Source organism: Ctenopharyngodon idella, chromosome 22 (assembly GCF_019924925.1).
Source record: "Ctenopharyngodon idella isolate HZGC_01 chromosome 22, HZGC01, whole genome shotgun sequence".
Classification (NCBI taxonomy): Eukaryota; Metazoa; Chordata; class Actinopteri; order Cypriniformes; family Xenocyprididae; genus Ctenopharyngodon; species Ctenopharyngodon idella.
Window position 1 is genome coordinate 17,715,945 of NC_067241.1, and position 20,322 is coordinate 17,736,266.

Genomic DNA, 20,322 nt, shown 5'->3' on the forward strand with positions numbered 1-20,322 from the left:
GTTGAAAAGTGCATTGTGTATTTGTGGTCTGTTCCATTCGTTTTGTTGTCATTTTTTTGCATGATGCACCACAAAACACACAAAACCTCATTTAGACAGAATTTATGACAGTTTATTGTCTTCAGTAACAGAACATGGCACAGTCGAACAGCTGATCTTTGCGTTTACTGCACCAAAATAAATGACCAATGAGTCAGTCAGTAATACTTTCATCATCAGGTAAAGGATGTTAGCAGTGCATTAAACAGTTTTTACTGCTGCAAAATACATGAAAGAACTCCCTGGAACTCTAAATAACAGAAACAAATCCATTTGACAAAGTCTGAGTGCTGCTGGAGTAAGAAAAGATTTTACACTTCATATAAAAATAAAAAATATACATTCAGGAATCTGTTTAAAAAAGCTCATGGAATCATTTTCCGTCCCTGCCGTGACGTCTGAGGTCCCGCGGTCGCGTTAAGGCACTTGATCTCACTTATACGTCCAATGAGAAAACCTCCTGTTATCGGCGTCTCGGTCTGGTTTGGTCTCGTTGTTTCTGGTTTGGTTTAGTTTAGTTTGGCTCAGCCAAGAGTTTCACAGCTTCCAGTCGACAGTGTAGTTCAGATGGGTGTGAGAGTCTGTGAAGAAAGCAAATCAGACCCAAATGTCTCAACACAGAACAATAATATCTGTCATTTCAACATCTTATGAAACAGACGGAATACAGGAGAAGTTATAAAAGAATATCTGATATGCACATCAGAACTGTGAGCATGAATTTACATAGTATAAAATCAAATATTTTGTTTTAGGCTCATTTTGTGATTTTAGATTTGATGTGTGTATCTCTCTGTGTGTGTGTTTGTGTGTGTGTGCTTACCTTCTGTCTGCCGCTCATCCATGTTTTAATGGAGGGCAGAAGGATGCTTCCCAGCAGGATCTGAGCAGGATGATAGATCAACAGAGGCACTGATATCAGAGACAGATGCTCATAACCCTCAAATACGATCTTCAGCATGGGGATACCTACACACACACACACACATTAAACCAGTGTTTTCAATTAGAGAAGGTATGAAACAATTAATATTTGCATCATCCAGACAGAAGCTTGCGTTTTACCTAAAGTGAGGGATTTATGAGTCGCACAAAACATGATGGCAACTGAATCCGCTGCGGTGAAACCTGAAGATTTCCTACAAACATCACAAAACAAGATATATATAAACACATTTTATGTTGTCCGTCACAGATCAGAGAGTAAGTGGATCAGGTTTAGCCAACATTGTGAGGATCAAATGAGCCCAAAATGAAAGTAAAACCTGAAAACACAACAGTACCATGAAGAAAAAAAACTTAATAAATCACACAAACTTATGTTTTAATCTAAAAATGCAGAATTGTTTGTAAGAGGGTTACGTTTATCATTGAAATATCATTGGCTCAATATCAAAAGGAAAGTTCACAGCATGACAGAAAAGTGAGTGTGTTTCTCACCTTGTAGACAGGAAAAATATCAGGGACATGAAGCTCAACTGAATGGAAAATACTGAAAAAAACAAAACAAAAAAAAACAATATTATTACATATCTTTACAGTCAAGGTTTTTTGCATCACAAACAAATCAACTATTAAAACCTGTCACCCCCTTTTTGAGCATAGACAGGAAAATTCAACGTAAAAATGAAAAATGCATCCAAAAATCATGTAAATCATGAATGCTTTGGATTACAGACTTGTATTGACTTGTAGGTTGGTCTCTTTAAAAAGATTATTGCTGAAGTTAAAATAAAAGTGTAAAGTTATATAAGTTTAAGGTTACCCTAAAGCAAATGTACTGAACTAAATATTTTTTATTTTTTATTAAATAAATATTTTACGAAATAATTTGGACTCTAAAATTGCTAGAAAATCAAAACCTTCTGTGTAACTAAGTTTTGTTCCAAATTTGAAGTTCATATCACAAAAATTGAGGTTCTTGTGAGATTTTATTTAGGCACAAAAATAAACACCCAAACTCCATTGAAATTTTGAAAATTGATGCTTTTTTTCCTGTCAAAATTAATACATTTCTGTCATAATATCACTTCTATCACCAAACAGTGGCCAAATATGGAACCTCTACCACAATATGTTTTGTCAAGATTTGAAAAAGATTTTATTATAAAATAATGTAGTAAAATTTGTAATATTTTAAACGAGATCATTCACTAGGGGAAGGAGCTGCTAAAAAGTTTTTAAATTATCCTAACAATGTTTCCATCCACATATTTTTAATGCAAATTTTGGGATACAGCATAAAAAACAATGAATGGAAATGCCATGATGTGCATACATTTTAAAAATCAGATAATTTTTTTCCCTGATAAAGACATGTGCATAAACTACGACGAAAACACATTTACCGAATTGATGCACAAAAAAAAAAAAAAAAAAAAAAAAAAAAAAACTTTTGCCTCAGCAGAGGCTGTGATTGGATAACTGGACTAACCAGCGGACCAATCGCATCACAGCATCTCAAATGTTGTTTTGGTGGTTCTGAAACACCTGAGTCGAAGTCTGTCATCAGAATGATTTGGTTTAATTCCCTCCAGAAGCGTCTCACACAATTGTGTTCCCAAACACCAGCATCCGAACGCAAGAGAACATGACAGCGTTAATTGTGCTTCATCTGACGCTCTGAGACAAACTCATTTATGATGGAGGAAAAAAGAGCCACAGTTTCTTCCCCAATTACAGCAACTTCAAATTATATTACAGATATTTTGCACCAGTTTCCCAGGAAGTGATGATTTTGTTTTCTTGAACACATGGGACGGAAACGCTGCTTTATTCCCAAAAGTTTAATGCGATATTCCAATTTTGCGAATTTTGGATGAAAACTTCACAGGTTAAACACTCACTGATGAAAACGACGAGGAGCAAGCTCAGATGGTCCAGCTCTATGTTGGGGTTGGAGAAGGTGTCGCAGAAGGTCGTGTAGATTATCATGAGCAGAACGACGCTGCTCACCGTCCCGAACGGAGGCTTCCGGCGGTCCAGACACTCTCTCAGGAACCTCCTGCAAACCTACATACACAAAAACATGTTCAGTATCAACTGCTGTTGTGAAAATATTCAAGATAGAAACTCAGATTAACATTCCTAATCCTTTCCCTTACAGACGCCATTTGCCATTTTTGCATGTGAAATTAGATAAACAGTATAATTTACCAAAGCATCACACACTCTCACCTGTCCAACTATGAGCGGGACGACCACCGTCATGAAGAGCTGCGAGAAGATGGAGGTGAACGGGACAGAAGACGAGGAGCCCAGCTACACACAAACAGTGGAAAACAATATACACACAATATATCAGAAACTGTAAAACACACTGAACAATCAATAGAGTATACAGTATATCACACCCATTCAACATGCTCATTGTTCAGCACATCCACACTGAACAGAAAACAAATAATAGAGGAGTTTAACTCACAAACACCAGCAACAGGAGAGGAGTGACCACAATCCCCTGCAGACAGGACAGAGAAATGAGACTCTTTCACATTATACTTCTTTTCTTTGTTCTTTTGTTCGTCTATTTCTGTCTTTTATGCTCCATTCTCTGTCCTCCTTTTCTTTCTCTCACTGCATTATAACACTTACCAGAAAGCTTCCAAACGCAGAATTGAAAATGGCTGCAGCCTGTAAAGAAAATAATATATACACTTTAACATTAAAAAATACATATACATTAAAAACAAATTAATGTTAATTTTGATGTTTAACTTCGATGTACAGCAAATGTTGTGATTGTTCTGTTGTATAATTATAATTTGTATACTAAAGTGTGATTATAACAGTGGTCATGATCTTGTAGTGAGGTCAGTTTGTAAAGTTCATGAAACACATTTGTAAAGTTGTGATAGTTGTGATCGAGTGATTTTGTAACATTGTTATCCTTATGGTGGAATGTGATTGTAAAAGTTGTGATTGCTGTGATGGAATGTGATTGTAAAGTGATTGTTGTGATGGAATGTGATTGTAAAATGAGTGTAAAGTTGTGATTGTTGTGATGGAATGTGATTGTAAAGTGATTGTTGTGATGGAATGTGATTGTAAAGTGATTGTTGTGATGGAATGTGATTGTAAAATGAGTGTAAAGTTGTGATTGTTGTGATGGAATGTGATTGTAAAATGAGTGTAAAGTTGTGATTGTTGTGATGGAATGTGATTGTAAAATGAGTGTTTGTAAAGTTGTGATTGTTGTGATTGAATGTGATTGTAAAGTGATTGTTGTGATGGAATGTGATTGTAAAGTGATTGTTGTGATGGAATGTGATTGTAAAATGAGTGTAAAGTTGTGATTGTTGTGATGGAATGTGATTGTAAAATGAGTGTTTGTAAAGTTGTGATTGTTGTGATTGTAAAGTGAGTGTTTGTAAAGTTGTGATTGTTGTGATTGAATGTGATTGTAAAGTGATTGTTGTGATGGAATGTGATTGTAAAATGAGTGTTTGTAAAGTTGTGATTGTTGTGATTGAATGTGATTGTAAAGTGAGTGTTGTGATGGAATGTGATTGTAAAGTGAGTGTTTGTAAAGTTGTGATTGTTGTGATTGAATGTGATTGTAAAGTGATTGTTGTGATGGAATGTGATTGTAAAATGAGTGTTTGTAAAGTTGTGATTGTTGTGATTGAATGTGATTGTAAAGTGATTGTTGTGATGGAATGTGATTGTAAAGTGAGTGTTTGTAAAGTTGTGATTGTTGTGATTGAATGTGATTGTAAAGTGATTGTTGTGATGGAATGTGATTGTAAAGTGAGTGTTTGTAAAGTTGTGATTGTTGTGATTGAATGTGATTGTAAAGTGATTGTTGTGATGGAATGTGATTGTAAAATGAGTGTTTGTAAAGTTGTGATTGCTGTGATGGAATGTGATTGTAAAGTGAGTGTTTGTAAAGTTGTGATTGTTGTGATGAAATGTGATTATAAAGTGATTGTTGTGATGGAATGTGATTGTAAAATGAGTGTTTGTAAAGTTGTGATTGTTGTGATGGAATGTGATTGTAAAATGAGTGTGTTTGTAAAGTTTAAATTTGTGATGAGAGCAAGCTTGTAAAGTTATGATCATTGTGATGAAATGCATTTGTACAACTTGGGATTTTTGTTTATTACATAGCACACCAAATTTCGATATCTGTTGGAAAGTTATGATTTTTCTATAACAAATTATAACAGTGATCATGATTTTGCAATGAGGTCTGTTTGTTAAGGTTTGATAAAGTACATATGTAAATTGTTGTGATGGAATGTGTTTTTAAAGTTGTGATGGGAACGAGCTTGCAAAGATGTGATAATTGTGATGAAATGCTTTTGGAAAATTTGGGATTTTAAAATAAAGTTTTTGTAAAGTTTCTTTTTTTACCTCATTTCCTCCTACAGCTTTAGTGAGGATGACAGCAGAGGAAACAGGAGGAGGCATACATGCCACCGTCTGCAACCTGAGAGAGAGAGAGAGAAAGTTAATTAATAATAACACACAGCTGAATTCAAATCACATTTATTCCCCTGCTTTCCAGACTGGATTGAGCAACCCTCTACTCTAAATACTGTCCCTACCCTGTGTCACTAATTTCAGCTACTGCTACAACAATAGTGACTCATAAACTCCAACATTATAAAAACATGAATGTCTTTTCTGTCTGTGAAAGGACGTGTGGAGGTTGCAGGTGAACACAACGACTCTCTTGCAGGAAAATAACCTAAAGCGCCAACACAGAAGACCTCTGAGATCCAGTTACCCACGGAGCAAACCAACCGACAGAGACTTCATTCAGCCAAGCAGTGAACAGGTAGAGAGGGTGATTGTGTATGAGAAGGAGGTCTGAAAATACACGCACTCACCCTCTGAGAAGCCATTCGTTGATCGCCGTCAGGGCCAGAACTTTGAGAAGCAGCCAAATGGCGATGGGGAAAAATACTAGTGTAAATGTCTGGACGAAGAAATGCAACTTTACGTGCATTAATGCACTAGCTAGATCCTGAAAAACAAAGCAAAATAGAAATCAGTTTTTTTTTAAATCTATAAAATCAAAACAAAAACCAAACAGGTACCAGCCATACCTCTGTTTTCAAAGACAAGCCACTGTTAAAGAAAATAACAGATACTGCAACATAGGTGATGGTGATTTCCGGCCGAAGAGGACCTGAAAGAGAAATGATTTTAATGAATTATGATTGTATATATTGGTTAAATTGGATTACCATGTTTTGGGACACTAGGATAATAGCACTAATAATAACACTATATAAATACCATGGTATATGAACATGGTAATTATTCAGTACCATAATACTTGAGGGGCAATATTTGTCCCCAATTAGCTTCTAAAGTGATTTTTCTATGTTAGATATTCATGTCGGTTTTATTTGGTGGCACATTCAAACTTCAGTTCATCCACTAAAATCTATCTATCTATCTATGGAATATATAACCTTCAAAATGGGTTTTAAACGTTAAACAAGTCATTGTCAAGGCAACATTCAATGTTCTCACACATGTATAAACAGGAAAAACAGACTTTGAGGTAATTATTCTCTACCCGGACAGGATTATTCAGATCCGGGTGTTGCAACGTGTCACAATGACAGCTAGAGTAAAAACAACCATCAACCTGTTGCCTGTTTAACCCACTTCATGATCCATTTCAGACCAAGTCTCCATCTATATTCTGAAACATTTACAAGCAATAAATATGACCCCATCCCTCATCACAATTACTTCCATTTTATGTCAGTACACAACTGATCAATCATCGATCACACCCCTTATTTTGATTCATATTGACGCATACGTGTCATCCCAATCATTTCCTAATAGTGATCACGGTATAATTCTTTATTATTTGCGCATTAATTGATTTTAAAGTTTAAAGTATGGACAGGAATGTGTCCAGGTGTGTGTTTGATCATTCTCACCTCCTTTCACTCCCACGGACGGCGCGAGCTTGGCGCACGTAATGACGAGCACTATTCCGATGATAAACCATTCTTTCCGCACGCGAGCGAACAGACCCATCGCCCATCAAACCGACGAGCATCTAAAACCGACGAGCTCAGAGTCCGTCGAGCCTTGCTCTTCCGGACACATATGCGGTACCGTAACGACCAGTGTCAGCGCGCAATCGCTTTGTCAAAATACTACGGTGAGCGCGATGAAAAATAATAACATTGAGTGGCGGATTGTTTTGGCTCCGCCCCCTGCTTCAGGATTGGTTAGTGGAGGCAAATAACAGCAAAGGTATCCTTACACTCATGAATATACATTACTGATGCGTGTTTAACAATCAAGTAACGTCACGTTTGTATTTAATATTCATAAGCAAAGCGTCGCGTTCGACAATACCGTAATGACTCATATCAGAGCGCACACCGTCTACAAAGAAGAGAATAAATAGCTAGATATTCTTATCTTCTGCTGTACATTTGTGTTCTTAGCAGTGTTTTGATAAATATTCCCTCGCACCCACAAACTTTCTGCATTAGTTATTCCTTGATATAAAATAAAGATTTGATAATAAACCATCAACTCTAATTCAGGGATTCCCAACCTTTTTTGTCAGTCAAACCCCTTTGAGCTAAAGATTTTAAATTCCTATTTCAATAACTGAACAACTCATTTGCATGTTCGAGGTTCTCTGATGGTCACATGACATGCATGTAAATAAATATTCAATTTTTTCAGTAAGTGCTTTATTTTTAATGGTTTTAATTCTTTATTTTACCTTTTAACTACTCATTTATTTATTTATTTTGGAAACCCCAGATGTGAACAGTGAAATTTCAAAGGCAAATGCTGAAAAGGAATGAAACATTCTTTTTGCAATCATCTTTTTAATAAGTGATCACAGAAACTATTTAATACAAAATGAATAAAAACATGAATTTCTAGTTCATTATTCTGTGTCTCGAGCATTAAACCCGCTGCTGTTCATCATCATCGCTCACACTCATCCTCTGTGTGAATGAACATGGCCGCACTGAACTCTGGGCCGGTTCTGGTCGGGTCTCCTCTACAGAGGGAGGAAGAAACTGACAATCCATTTCTATCGACACAGAAAAGATGAAGATGAACTTAAACACTGTGTTATTTGAGTACAGATCTTCAGTCAGAAATAAATTATACAAAACTCATGTTTTGACTGTGAGTGTGTTAATAAATGAATAATATGTTCTTTAAAGAATAATCATACCCTCAGAGGAACAAACAGAAGTCATCATCCTCCAGATAGCAGACAGACAGCTGAACACTGATGGACAAACACACGTGACTGCGGACCCTGGACATTAACAGTAACAGATACACTGTGACATAGCGCCATCTAGCGGCTGCATAATGATTCACATCCTGTAAATGTCGACAAGGTGTCAAGGGATACAGCTATGGCCAGAAGTTAAATGCAAAATCTCACCATAAAATAAAATAAATTAAGGGTACATTGCTTAAACATATGCTTAAAACGGATAAGTATTTCCTTTGAGTTTTCCCGCGTACAGTCGACAACATTGTCAAAACGATCCCGTGAAAATGATTAAAAACACTGTATTCTGCTGACAGGCCATTAGATGGCGATGAAACACTATACACTAAACATTTAATGCGCATGTGCATGACGTCATCATTTTCGCAGATTCGTATTTTTGTTGTTTACACTAAAACCGTTTTCAAAAACTTGCACTTTAAAACCCTTTTTCAAAATTTTGCATTTTCAGGCCACCAAAACGCTGTGTAAATGTCTTGTAAATGAACGTCACAAACACATAAAAAGTTTTTACGTTTTTAGTTGGAAACGTACTCGGTTACATACGTAACCTCGGTTCCATGAGATACGAAGTGAGTACTGCGTATGGGGAAATTTTCCTCGATACTGAAGCCTTTTTCAATAACGCAGTGTAACTGCACGGCCATTGGTTCAAACTGAGAAACTTTTTGAACTAATGACGGCGTGGCGGAGCTGCGCGAGCCTATGGCGATGCAGTGCGTTAAATGCCCGCCAGAATGGGCAGGGCGTCTGGCTATACAAGCAAGCATTTCGCCATAGGATTTCAGGTCAATCAACTGAAGCGACGACACTGAGTTGTACAGCTCCATGGCACGGCAGCAAACGCAGTACTCGTTCTGTATCTCAGGGAAACAAGGTTATGTATGTAACCTAGTATGTTCCCTTTTGATACTTCACTCATACTGCGAATGGGGAATGAATACAATCACGCCGCACCATGGGAGGGAACGACTGAACCTATCTTGGGCACCAGAGGGGCCCAGGGGATAAGTAGGGAGGCAAAAGCCACCGTACCCTCACGGTTACACATGCTAAGAGGGAGCTGGCTCCCATGAGCACGACCGACGGGCTACGTAGAGGCCGTCAAATCACGCTGAAAGGACCCGAGCATGCAACGCCGGAACGTCCAAGTTATAGAACCTGACAAACGTGGACAGCGAGGACCAGCCGGCCGCCTCACAGATGTCTTTAATGGAGACACCACTAGACCATGTCCATACCTCTAGTGGAGTGGGCTCGTACTCCTATGGGGCAATCCAGGCCCATAGAGGAGTAACAAAGAGCGATAACATCCACATTCCAATGCAAGAGTCTTTGCTTTGTGACCAGAAGCCTCTTGGCGCGGCCACCAAAGCACACGAAGAGCTGGTCCGACTGCCGAAAAGGCGCGGATCGCTCGATGTAAGTCCTCAATGCCCTAACGGGGCACAGTAAGTCCAACTCACGCTCATCCCCTGAGAGAGGTAGCGCCGAGAGGGTAATTACCTGCCTGCGCTCTGAACAGAGTCGAGAGCACCTTAGGAATGTAGCCATGCCTGGGTTTCAGGACGACCTTCGAGTCATTAAGACCAAATTCGAGGCACGCAGGGCTCACAGAGAGAGCCTGCAGATTGCCTACATGCTTTATTGGTTCTAGAGCAAATAGCAGAGTGGTCTTAAGCGATAGGGGTCAAAGGTCAGCTGACCGCAGCGGTTCAAAGGGAGGGCCTTTGAGCACTCTGAGGACCGATGCTGGTTCCTCCAGAGTGGGGACACCAGACGAACTTTTGTGTTTGTCTTCCCTGATTCGTCTGATGACCTGAGGGATCAGAGTGACCAGGGGAAAAGCATAGAGGAGGAGGCTGGGCCAGTCGTGGGCCAGCGCATCCCTGTCCTTCGAAAAGAAGATTGGGCAGTGAGAGTTGTCTTCTGAGGCGAAGAGGTGGATGTCTGCCTTCCCGAAGAACTCCCAGATTCTGAGAACTGTCCGGGGGTGGAGTGTCCATTTGTCTGAGGGGACATTGCTCCGAGACAGCAGGTCTGCTACCAGGTTCATTTAGCCCAGTACGTGCGATGCTCTCAGTGATCGCAGGTTGGGCAGTGCCCATTCCAAGCATGAGGTGGGACCGAAGGTTTAGCCAGTGCTGCAGAGGCCGCATTCGTAGGGGGCCAAGCTGTAGAACTGGGGAGACGGAAGCCATCAGCCCTAGCATCCTCTGGAAATGCTTCAGAGGAAACGGGCTCTGGTCCTGATAGAAGCCACAAGCTGCTGAATGGCTAGAGCGCGCTCTGGCGAGACTGTCGCCCTCATTTGGGCTGAGTCGAAAACAGCTCCCAGGAACGATATATGTTGGCCGGGGAGCAGTGGAGTGAGTCCTCTTTTCCTCAATGAACGCGGCTTGCAGGGACGGGACCAGCAAGCGGTGCGCCAGGAGACTCTGCATTTTACAACAAATGCCGGAGAGATATGCTCTCGCGCCCTCATAGTGAGAGCACTCGCTCTCAATAAACGTGGCTGAGAAACTCAGCAAAAACCACAGAAATATGCTCTTTCAGATGAAAATGTATCATGAGTCTCACCTGAGTCGGGGGAGAGCGTCATGTCATACTCAGCTGAGCGGTGTCAGAAGTGAGGCCGCTCTTCCTTAATGAACGCGGCTTGCGGGGGCGGGAAGCGCTGAGAAACCGGAAGTGGCGAAAGGGGCGGCTCGAGAGCAGCGCTCAAGAGCGGGCAGTCTGCAAGGGCGCCGGTGCTGCAGGCGGTCGGCGAGTCTCAGCTGGTCCGCTGCGTTGCCTCTTCAATGGAGAGAAGCGAGCTTGATCCACGCGAGCAGGCGAGAGCGAGAGAAGGCGAAGTCTCGTTGTTCAACGAAGAGAAGCAGCCTCATCGCTGAAGAAGATAGATCTGAAATCCTATGGCGAAATGCTCGCTTGTATAGCCAGACGCCCCGCCCATTCTGGCGGGCTTTGGCGCGCTGCATCGCCATAGGCTCACGCGGCTCTGCCGCGCCATCATTGGTTCAAAAAGTTCTCAGTTTGAACCAATGGCCGTGCAGTTACACTGTGTTATTGAAAAAGGCTTCAGTATCGAGGAAAAAAGTTTTTCTCCATACGCAGTATGAGTGAAGTATGGAAAGGGAACAGTGTTGTGTAAACAGTCCCTAAATTTGTTTTGGAAAATCTGGGCTGTTTACACAACACGGTTTTCAACTAAAAATGTAAAACTTTTTATGTGTTTGTGACGTACATTTACAAATAAAATAAGGTGGATAGGAAAGCGCGTTTGGCGCGAGTGCTCTGTAAAGGAATGCGTATGCGCAGGCGCATAGTCTTTCTTTACAAAGTGACATCGCCAACTTGTCTGGCATGCATGATACAGCGTTTTTAGTCATTTTCGCGGATCTGTGTGAACGGGGATAGTTTTGATAATGTTGTCATCTGTACAAAGAAAACACTTTTCTTTTTTTTTTTTTGTCATGTAAACGTAGGCCTACCCTCCGTCTTCGAGGGTCAAAAATGCCAGAGTAATGTAGACGACAGGCATAACCGTAGCAAAAATTATGTGTTTTAAAACGAAAACGCACTAGTGTAAACAGGGCCTAAAATATAAACGACCGTCTGAACCCAAGAGAATGCCCCTGAAGAACTAGAAATGTACAGTTCTGATTGGGATATAGCTTTGTGTTAATTCAATTTGAGAGTGTCCGCACAGCTTGCAAAGTATACTCAACTGTGGATGGCCGAGTTCGACACATGCGCAGTAAAATTGTTGTGACTCTTCTGTCTTTAATGCTTATGTGCTGTTGTACGCGCACTGTCCGCACTGTCTCAAAAATTGGGCTGCACATGGACGGGGTGAGTGGATGTCCGCGAACCCTCCACTGTAAAAAATTTCCTGTAGAAATTGAAAAATTGAACTTACAGTTAAAACACTGTATTAATATTTACCATTTAACTTGCTGTAAATGTGTTTACAGTATAGTATAGTATATTTTATAATTGTATGGTCTTTTCTCCAGTAATATATTTTAATACAATCAAAAATATATAACTTTACACTGTAAAATTTCCTGTAATTCGTTGTCCATTTATTCTATTTACTGTAAAGCTGTACAAATTGTAAATTACTGTATCAACAGGTCTCAGTAAATAATAATAAAAAGAAACAATGACAACTGTATAACTTTTTTAATTTTGTTTTTAATTGTTCAATTGTAATAGTTGAAATAACATTTTAATATTCTTGCAGTTTTCTTCACAAACTCTGATTTTCCCTAACCTGCGGTAACATTTAAAAAGTTTTATATTACAGCATTTTAAAGCAATTCATGAACAAATTCAGTCATAAGTACATCTTAAAAACTTACAAACTCAAAAAACTCTTCACAGTAGAATGTATTTGCTCTTAATATAAGCTTAAAGGGTTAGTTCAGCCAAAAGTGAAATTTATCATTTACTCCCCCTTATGTTGTTAACCTCATAAAACTGAGGTTAAACCACTGAGTCACATGGAGTACTTTAATGATGTCTTTCCTACCGTTCTGGACCTTAAATGTGGTAGTTGTGTAGCTGTCAATTTGAGGGACAGAAAGCTCTTACATTTCATTGTGTTCCAAAGATGAACGAAGGTCTTACGAGTGTGGAATGACATGAGGGTGAGTAATTAATGACAGAATTTTCATTTTTTGGGTGAACTAACCCTTTAATAGTTTTGCCAGCTAAAATCCAGAAACTTCATAAAGGGTTAGTACACCCAAAACTGAAAATGATCCCATGATTTACTCACCCTCAAGCCATCCTAGGCGTATATGACTTTCTTTCAGCCAAACACAAACAGAGTTATATTAAAAAAATATCCTGGCTCTATAAGCATTATAATGGGAGCCCAAAAAAGTGCATCCATCAAGTAATCCATACGGCTCCAGGTGGTTAATAAAGGCCTTCTGAAGCAAAGCCATGCATTTTTGTAAGACAAAATATCCATATTTATAACTTTATAAAGTGGGTACGGAAAGTATTCAGACCCCCTTAAATTTTTCACTCTTTGTTATATTGCAGCCATTTGCTAAAATCATTTAAGTTCATTTTTTTTCCTCATTAATGTACACACAGCACCCCATATTGACAGAAAAACACAGAATTGTTGACATTTTTGCAGATTTATTAAAAAAGAAAAACTGAAATATCACATGGTCCTAAGTATTCAGACCCTTTGCTGTGACACTCATATATTTAACTCAGGTGCTGTCCATTTCTTCTGATCATCCTTGAGATGGTTCTACACCTTCATTTGAGTCCAGCTGTGTTTGATTATACTGATTGGACTTGATTAGGAAAGCCACACACCTGTCTATATAAGACCTTACAGCTCACAGTGCATGTCAGAGCAAATGAGAATCATGAGGTCAAAGGAACTGCCTGAAGAGCTCAGAGACAGAATTGTGGCAAGGCACAGATCTGGCCAAGGTTACAAAAAAATTTCTGCTGCACTTAAGATTCCTAAGAGCACAGTGGCCTCCATAATCCTTAAATGGAAGACGTTTGGGACGACCAGAACCCTTCCTAGAGCTGGCCGTCCGGCCAAACTGAGCTATCGGGGGAGAAGAGCCTTGGTGAGAGAGGTAAAGAAGAACCCAAAGATCACTGTGGCTGAGCTCCAGAGATGCAGTCAGGAGATGGGAGAAAGTTGTAGAAAGTCAACCATCACTGCAGCCCTCCACCAGTCGGGGCTTTATGGCAGAGTGGCCCGACGGAAGCCTCTCCTCAGTGCAAGACACATGAAAGCCCGTATGGAGGACTCCAAGATGGTGAGAAATAAGATTCTCTGGTCTGATGAGACCAAGATAGAACTTTTTGGCCTTAATTCTAAGCGGTATGTGTGGAGAAAACCAGGCACTGCTCATCACCTGTCCAATACAGTCCCAACAGTGAAGCATGGTGGTGGCAGCATCATGCTGTGGGGGTGTTTTTCAGCTGCAGGGACAGGACGACTGGTTGCAATCGAGGGAAAGATGAATGCGGCCAAGTACAGGGATATCCTGGACGAAAACCTTCTCCAGAGTGCTCAGGACCTCAGACTGGGCCGAAGGTTTACCTTCCAACAAGACAATGACCCTAAGCACACAGCTAAAATAACGAAGGAGTGGCTTCACAACAACTCCGTGACTGTTCTTGAATGGCCCAGCCAGAGCCCTGACTTAAACCCAATTGAGCATCTCTGGAGAGACCTAAAAATGGCTGTCCACCAACGTTTACCATCCAACCTGACAGAACTGGAGAGGATCTGCAAGGAGGAATGGCAGAGGATCCCCAAATCCAGGTGTGAAAAACTTGTTGCATCTTTCCCAAAAAGACTCATGGCTGTATTAGATCAAAAGGGTGCTTCTACTAAATACTGAGCAAAGGGTCTGAATACTTAGGACCATGTGATATTTCAGTTTTTCTTTTTTAATAAATCTGGAAAAATGTCAACAATTCTGTGTTTTTCTGTCAATATGGGGTGCTGTGTGTACATTAATGAGGAAAAAAATGAACTTAAATGATTTTAGCAAATGGCTGCAATATAACAAAGAGTGAAAAATTTAAGGGGGTCTGAATACTTTCCGTACCCACTGTAAATGACTGGCTTTGGGTAACAGCCATACGCAAGTCGAGTTCCAGCCGAAGAGTGAACTCTGACCCCACACATGATGTATTGACAAAAGCGGAAGCACAGAGGAAAGAGCAAAACTAGACTCGCATACGACCGTTACTGGAAGTCAGTTATTATGGTTTATAAAGTTATAAATATGGATATTTTTCTTACAAAAACCCATCACTTTGCTTCAGAAGGCTTTTATTAACCCCCTGGAGTTGTATGGATTACTTTTATGATGGATAGATACGCTTTTTCACCATTCACTCCCATTATAAAGCTTGGAAGAGCCAAGATATTTTTTAATATAACTCCATATGTTTGGTTGAAAGAAGAAAGTTACATACACCTAGGGTGACTTGAGGGTGAGTTAATTATGGGATCATTTTCATTTTTGGGTGTACTAACCCTTTAATGAAGGAGGATACATGAGGGTTTAGGACAGAGTTCTTCCTTTGCACCATCTTCCCACTTCTTTTGCTGACCTGGAACTTTGAGGAGCACTTGCTGTTGTCGGGGTTAATCCTCACAATGAACCTTTACATAAAAGAAAGAATTCATTAGATCATTTGATGTGTAAAACTAGGGCTGGCAAGCGATTTAAAATTTTTAATCTAATTAATTACACAATGTGGTGATCTAATTAATTGCAATTTAATCGCATGTCATATTTGGCTGAGATATTACCCCCAAAAGATCATCTAAGAGACATTATAAAAATTTTATTTGATTCAACATGAGGGTGAGTAAATGATAATTATTATTATAATAATTATTATTATTATGGAAATACGATTTTTTAAATTAAGTTATACTCTAAAAAAATCGCTAAATGTCTTAATGAGTGAGTCATTAATTCATTTGATTCGTTCAAACGGCTGATTCATTCAGGAATGAAGTAAATGGCTCTCTTTATGAGTGCGCCACTGAATCATTGATTACAGGGGCGGACTGGGGCAGAAAAGTGGCCCTGGACTTTCTGGCACAAAGCGGCCCATCACACCCGGTCCGCAACACACCTCACCATAAAACACACCAGCTCATTATGCACAGAGCAATTTTTGAACACTTTTGAAAACTTTTGAACAGGATGAAGATGTCCAAATTTTTCTTATTTTGTTTAAATATCAATTTTCTTCATTTAGTACTGCCCTTTGGAAGCAACAGAAGATATCTACATGTTTCCTGGAGACAGATTAAATACAATTTACCTTGATCTTCAAATTCAAAAAGTTTTCACCCCCCGGCTCTTAATGCATCATGTTTCCTTCTGGAGCATCAGTGAATGTTTGAACCTTTTTTAATAGTTGTGTTTAAGTCCCTCAAATATCTTACTCAGGACAGTACTAAATAAAAAATAACATGCATTTTGTATGATCTCTTATTTTGTTAAAATTTTTCAAGTGGCACTGTATTTACGTTGCAACGGGTCGGCCCACATTGTCCAGCGGCCCATCGGGAAAACTCCCGGTACTCCCGATGGCCAGTCCGCCCCTGGTTCATACTTTGAGAGTGAAACGTTCTTTAAAAAAGAAATATAAATTTTTGCACAGAAAGGTAAGTTTTCTTCAACCTAAAATACGTGTTTCCGTCACAAAGCTCGTTCTCTACTCCGTTAAGTGTGATGTGACTGTGCGTCATAAAGTGGTGTCGTTTTTCTTTTCTTTTTTATTCTTTTAGTTAAACCAAAAATACAGATTGTAAAAAGCAGGAATATTTGTACACACCTTTGCAGCTGCCAGGTTCATGCATCTGTGTCTTCATTTTCTTCTTTCTCCAAGCGGAAGTAAAAGCCTTTCTGTGACTGTTTTTTTATTTTTATTTTTTACTGTATTTCGATTTACAGTAAATGAAAAATACTGTATTTAAATGGCGCCAATGGGTTATTTCCCACAATGCAACATACTGCATAACTGCCTTACAGTAAAATACAGTTCATATTACAGTTAAATAATGTGTAATTTACAGAAATTGCTAACAGTGCAGCATTCAGCAAATACGCATTTATAGGCTATCATTTAAAGTAATATTTGAATATCTAAAACTTTTAATTTCACAAAACTTGCAGACTCAAATTCAGCTGTGAATGCCTGAATGAAAGCGCTGAATGTGAGCAGTACAGTTCAGCTTCACTGACGCACGATTGACAAACTTTAAACCCTTGATTTCAAACTATATTCAGTTGCCGACTATGTCATACTCACATTCATGTCATTTTCACTGTATATATATATATATATATATATATGTACAGTTGCAAGAAAAAGTATGTGAACCACTTGCAGAATCTGTGAAAATGTTAATAATTTTAACAAAATAAGGGAGATAATACAAAATGCATGTTATTTTTTATTTAGTACTGTCCTGAGTAAGATATTTTACATAAAAGATGTTTACATAAGATCCACAAGACAAAAAAAATAGCTGAATTTATTAAAATGACTCTTGTTTGTCCTGAACAGTTAAACTGAGCTCTGTTCTTCAGAAAAATCTTCCAGCTCCTGCAGATTCTTCAGTTTTTCAGCATTTTTTGCGTATTTGAACCCTTTACAACAGTGACTGAATGATTTTGAGATCCATCTTTTCACACTGAGGACAACTGAGGGACTCAAACACAACTATTAAAAAAGGTTCAAATATTCACTGATGCTCCAGAAGGAAACACGACGCATTAAGAGCCGGGGGTGAAAACTTTTTGAATTTGAATATCAAGGTAAATTGTACTTAATTTGTCTCCGGGAAACATGGAAGTATCTTCTGTTGCTTCTGAAGGGCAGTACTAAATGAAAAAAAAATCATATTCAAGCGAAATAAGAAAAATTTGGACCTCTTCATCTTGTTCAAAAGTTTTCACCCCCCGACTCTTAATGCATCGTGTTTCCTTCTGGAGCATCAGTGAATGTTTGAACCTTTTTTATTAGTTGTGTTTGAGTCCCTCAGTTGTCCTCAGTGTGAAAAGATGGATCTCAAAATCATTCAGTCACTGCTGGAAAGGGTTCAAATATGCAAAAGATGGTAGAAAACTGAAGAATTTTTGGGACCTGGAGGATTTTTCTGAAGAACAGAGCTCAGTTTAACTGCTCAGAACAAACAAGAGACTCATGAACAACCATCACAAAACAAAAAAACAGTCTTGGATCATCCAGGTAACCACACACAGTATTAAGAATCAATGGTTCACAAACTTTTGAACAGGGTCATTTTAATAAATTCAGCTATTTTTTTTGTCTTGTGGATCTTATGTAAACATCTTTTATGTAAAATATCTTACTCAGGACAGTACTAAATAAAAAATAACATGCATTTTGTATGAGCTCTCTTATTTTGTTAAAATTTTGCACATTTTCACAGATTCTGCAAGTGGTTCACAAACTTTTTCTTGCAACTGTATATACAGAGCCCTCCCTAAGCGAGCTAAGCAGCTGCTTATGGCCCGGCCGCCACCAGGGGGCCCCAAGAGCAAATTAAATGACAGCTTTTTACAGCGCTTTTATCAGTTGCAGTTCTGGCGCCTCCGTCCCAATAATGTACACGAACACGACGTTTATTTACATCACGTTAACGCAGCGGTAGAGTTACACTCATGGGACTCTAAACTTATTTGCTATCACAAAAGTTCACTATTTGCATGTGCTTCAAAGCCTTGTCGGTTAAACATTTCATTCATTTCATTCTGACATGCGCTTTCTCTGAGCGCGTACACCCGAAGCGCGCGCACACACATTAAAAGCCTGTCAAACAGCGCCTGATTACTGGACTTTATCGAGTCTGATTGCACTAATACTGTCAAATATACACAAGGTTTACATAAACACAGTTGGTTATGTCTAAAGTGAAAGCAATCAGTTGAGAGAAAATCGGATGCGTGTCTGTATTTTAGATGTGCAGGACTAAATAACAGCTAGCCGCCTAATAGTAAACATGCTGCCCTTGCGCTTAAAAAGACAGTTCACCCAAAAATGAAAATTTATTATTTACTCACTCTTATATGTTCCAGATCTGTATTAATTTCTTTATTCTGCTGAACACAAAATAAGATATTTTGAAGAATGTGGGTAACCAAAGAGTTAGTGACCAGCAACCCACATTCTTCAAAATATTTAGAAGAAGAAAGAAATTCATTCAGGTTTAAAACAACTTGAGAGTGAGTAAATGATGAGAGAATTGTCATTTTTGGGTGAACTATTCCTTAAATGTTAATACATTTATTATTGTTATCTTCCTACAGGTCCATCTGAACTGTTAATTTTATGTCATTATTTAAGTATTTAATTTAATACAGTCCATTTTGTACATTTACATTTATTTTTAAAGTGTTAATAAATTAGATGTATGAAAATACGTACTTATAGTTGAGCTCTCCATGTTCGATGTACAGCAGCTTGCTCGATTTGCCAAAGCAGGAAGTATAGTAGTCTTGAGAAGTGAGTACAAGCCACATGTGCTTCTGTTGCTTTACTTCACGGATAAGGATCCTTAATATTAGCCACAGAGCAGAGTGTGCCACCATTATATGCCTCTGTTTCATTAAACAATATATATTTATGCCGAGTAAAATGCCCTTAAATATTAACATGACTCAATGGTAAGTTTAAGTTTTGATTGACTTCGATATTTTTACAAGGAAAAACATTTTGTTAATCCAAGATATAAATATGTTTAAAAATGTCTTTATAAAATTCAAATAACATTTGAATACTGACTTCATGTTAACATGTCAAGTTAATAAAAACATATTTAAAAAAATAAATAAAAACCTGCATTTTTGACTAGGGGAGAGCGGGGCACAACCTAACAGTTTATGTAAATCTACTTTGGGTTCAGAGAATTTCTTTTGTTCCACATTAATTTCACACATGTCTGGTACAAATGTGGCTTTGTTTCATTAATACAGTGTTTTATTTACCCCGAAAGACGAGAAGTAAAACAGGTGGGGCGCGTTGTAACATGACAGCTTAAAATGTTATCTGAAATATTTTAAACTAAACTAAAATATTCTGTCAATAAAAGATATTTTTCATATAAAATAATAGCATTTTTTTTAGAAATTCAAATTTAAAAAATAATTTTGTTCTAATAGGCTAAAGTTCTAATGAGCAGGTATCGGTTGCGGCACATGAAATGCCAAAAATAGCAACAGATTAATTTAATGTCATCATGGAAGAAAAGAAAGAAAGGAGATGTGAGCTGGTTGATTCAGTAAATTAGCTCAGATCAGGAAATAATATTTTCTGTCCAGACCTGTTGATGTTAGCCTGACTGAGCTAACGTTAACCCCTTCAGACCCTGAGTCCATTGGAATGGACATCACATGGATTTTGGTTTAAACCAATAAGATTTTATGTTTTTATAAGTACTGCCTGGTCACTGATTAGTCCCTGATCTACCAATCACAATG

At 38.6% G+C, this 20,322-nt stretch overlaps 1 protein-coding gene across 2 annotated transcripts in view; it reads right to left on the bottom strand.

Annotated features, from left to right (window-relative positions):
- Window positions 1-90: 90 nt before the first annotated feature.
- Window positions 91-20,322, bottom strand: part of slc10a7 (solute carrier family 10 member 7) — a 29,198-nt gene continuing 8,966 nt past the window's right edge. Inside the window, exons 1-12 of one of the 2 annotated variants that reach the window (XM_051880491.1) lie at window positions 6,948-7,176; window positions 6,093-6,175; window positions 5,874-6,010; window positions 5,395-5,470; window positions 3,634-3,672; window positions 3,464-3,499; window positions 3,217-3,300; window positions 2,886-3,051; window positions 1,480-1,531; window positions 1,105-1,178; window positions 863-1,008; window positions 91-620 (exon numbers count right to left, since the gene is read on the bottom strand). In XM_051880491.1, the coding sequence (XP_051736451.1) occupies window positions 603-620; window positions 863-1,008; window positions 1,105-1,178; window positions 1,480-1,531; window positions 2,886-3,051; window positions 3,217-3,300; window positions 3,464-3,499; window positions 3,634-3,672; window positions 5,395-5,470; window positions 5,874-6,010; window positions 6,093-6,175; window positions 6,948-7,047 (1,011 nt within the window). In that variant the 5' untranslated portion in view covers window positions 7,048-7,176 and the 3' untranslated portion in view covers window positions 91-602. Of the gene's footprint in view, window positions 621-862; window positions 1,009-1,104; window positions 1,179-1,479; window positions 1,532-2,885; window positions 3,052-3,216; window positions 3,301-3,463; window positions 3,500-3,633; window positions 3,673-5,394; window positions 5,471-5,873; window positions 6,011-6,092; window positions 6,176-6,947; window positions 7,177-20,322 lie in introns of those variants that run through there. The other variant, XM_051880492.1, reaches the window with a different exon arrangement.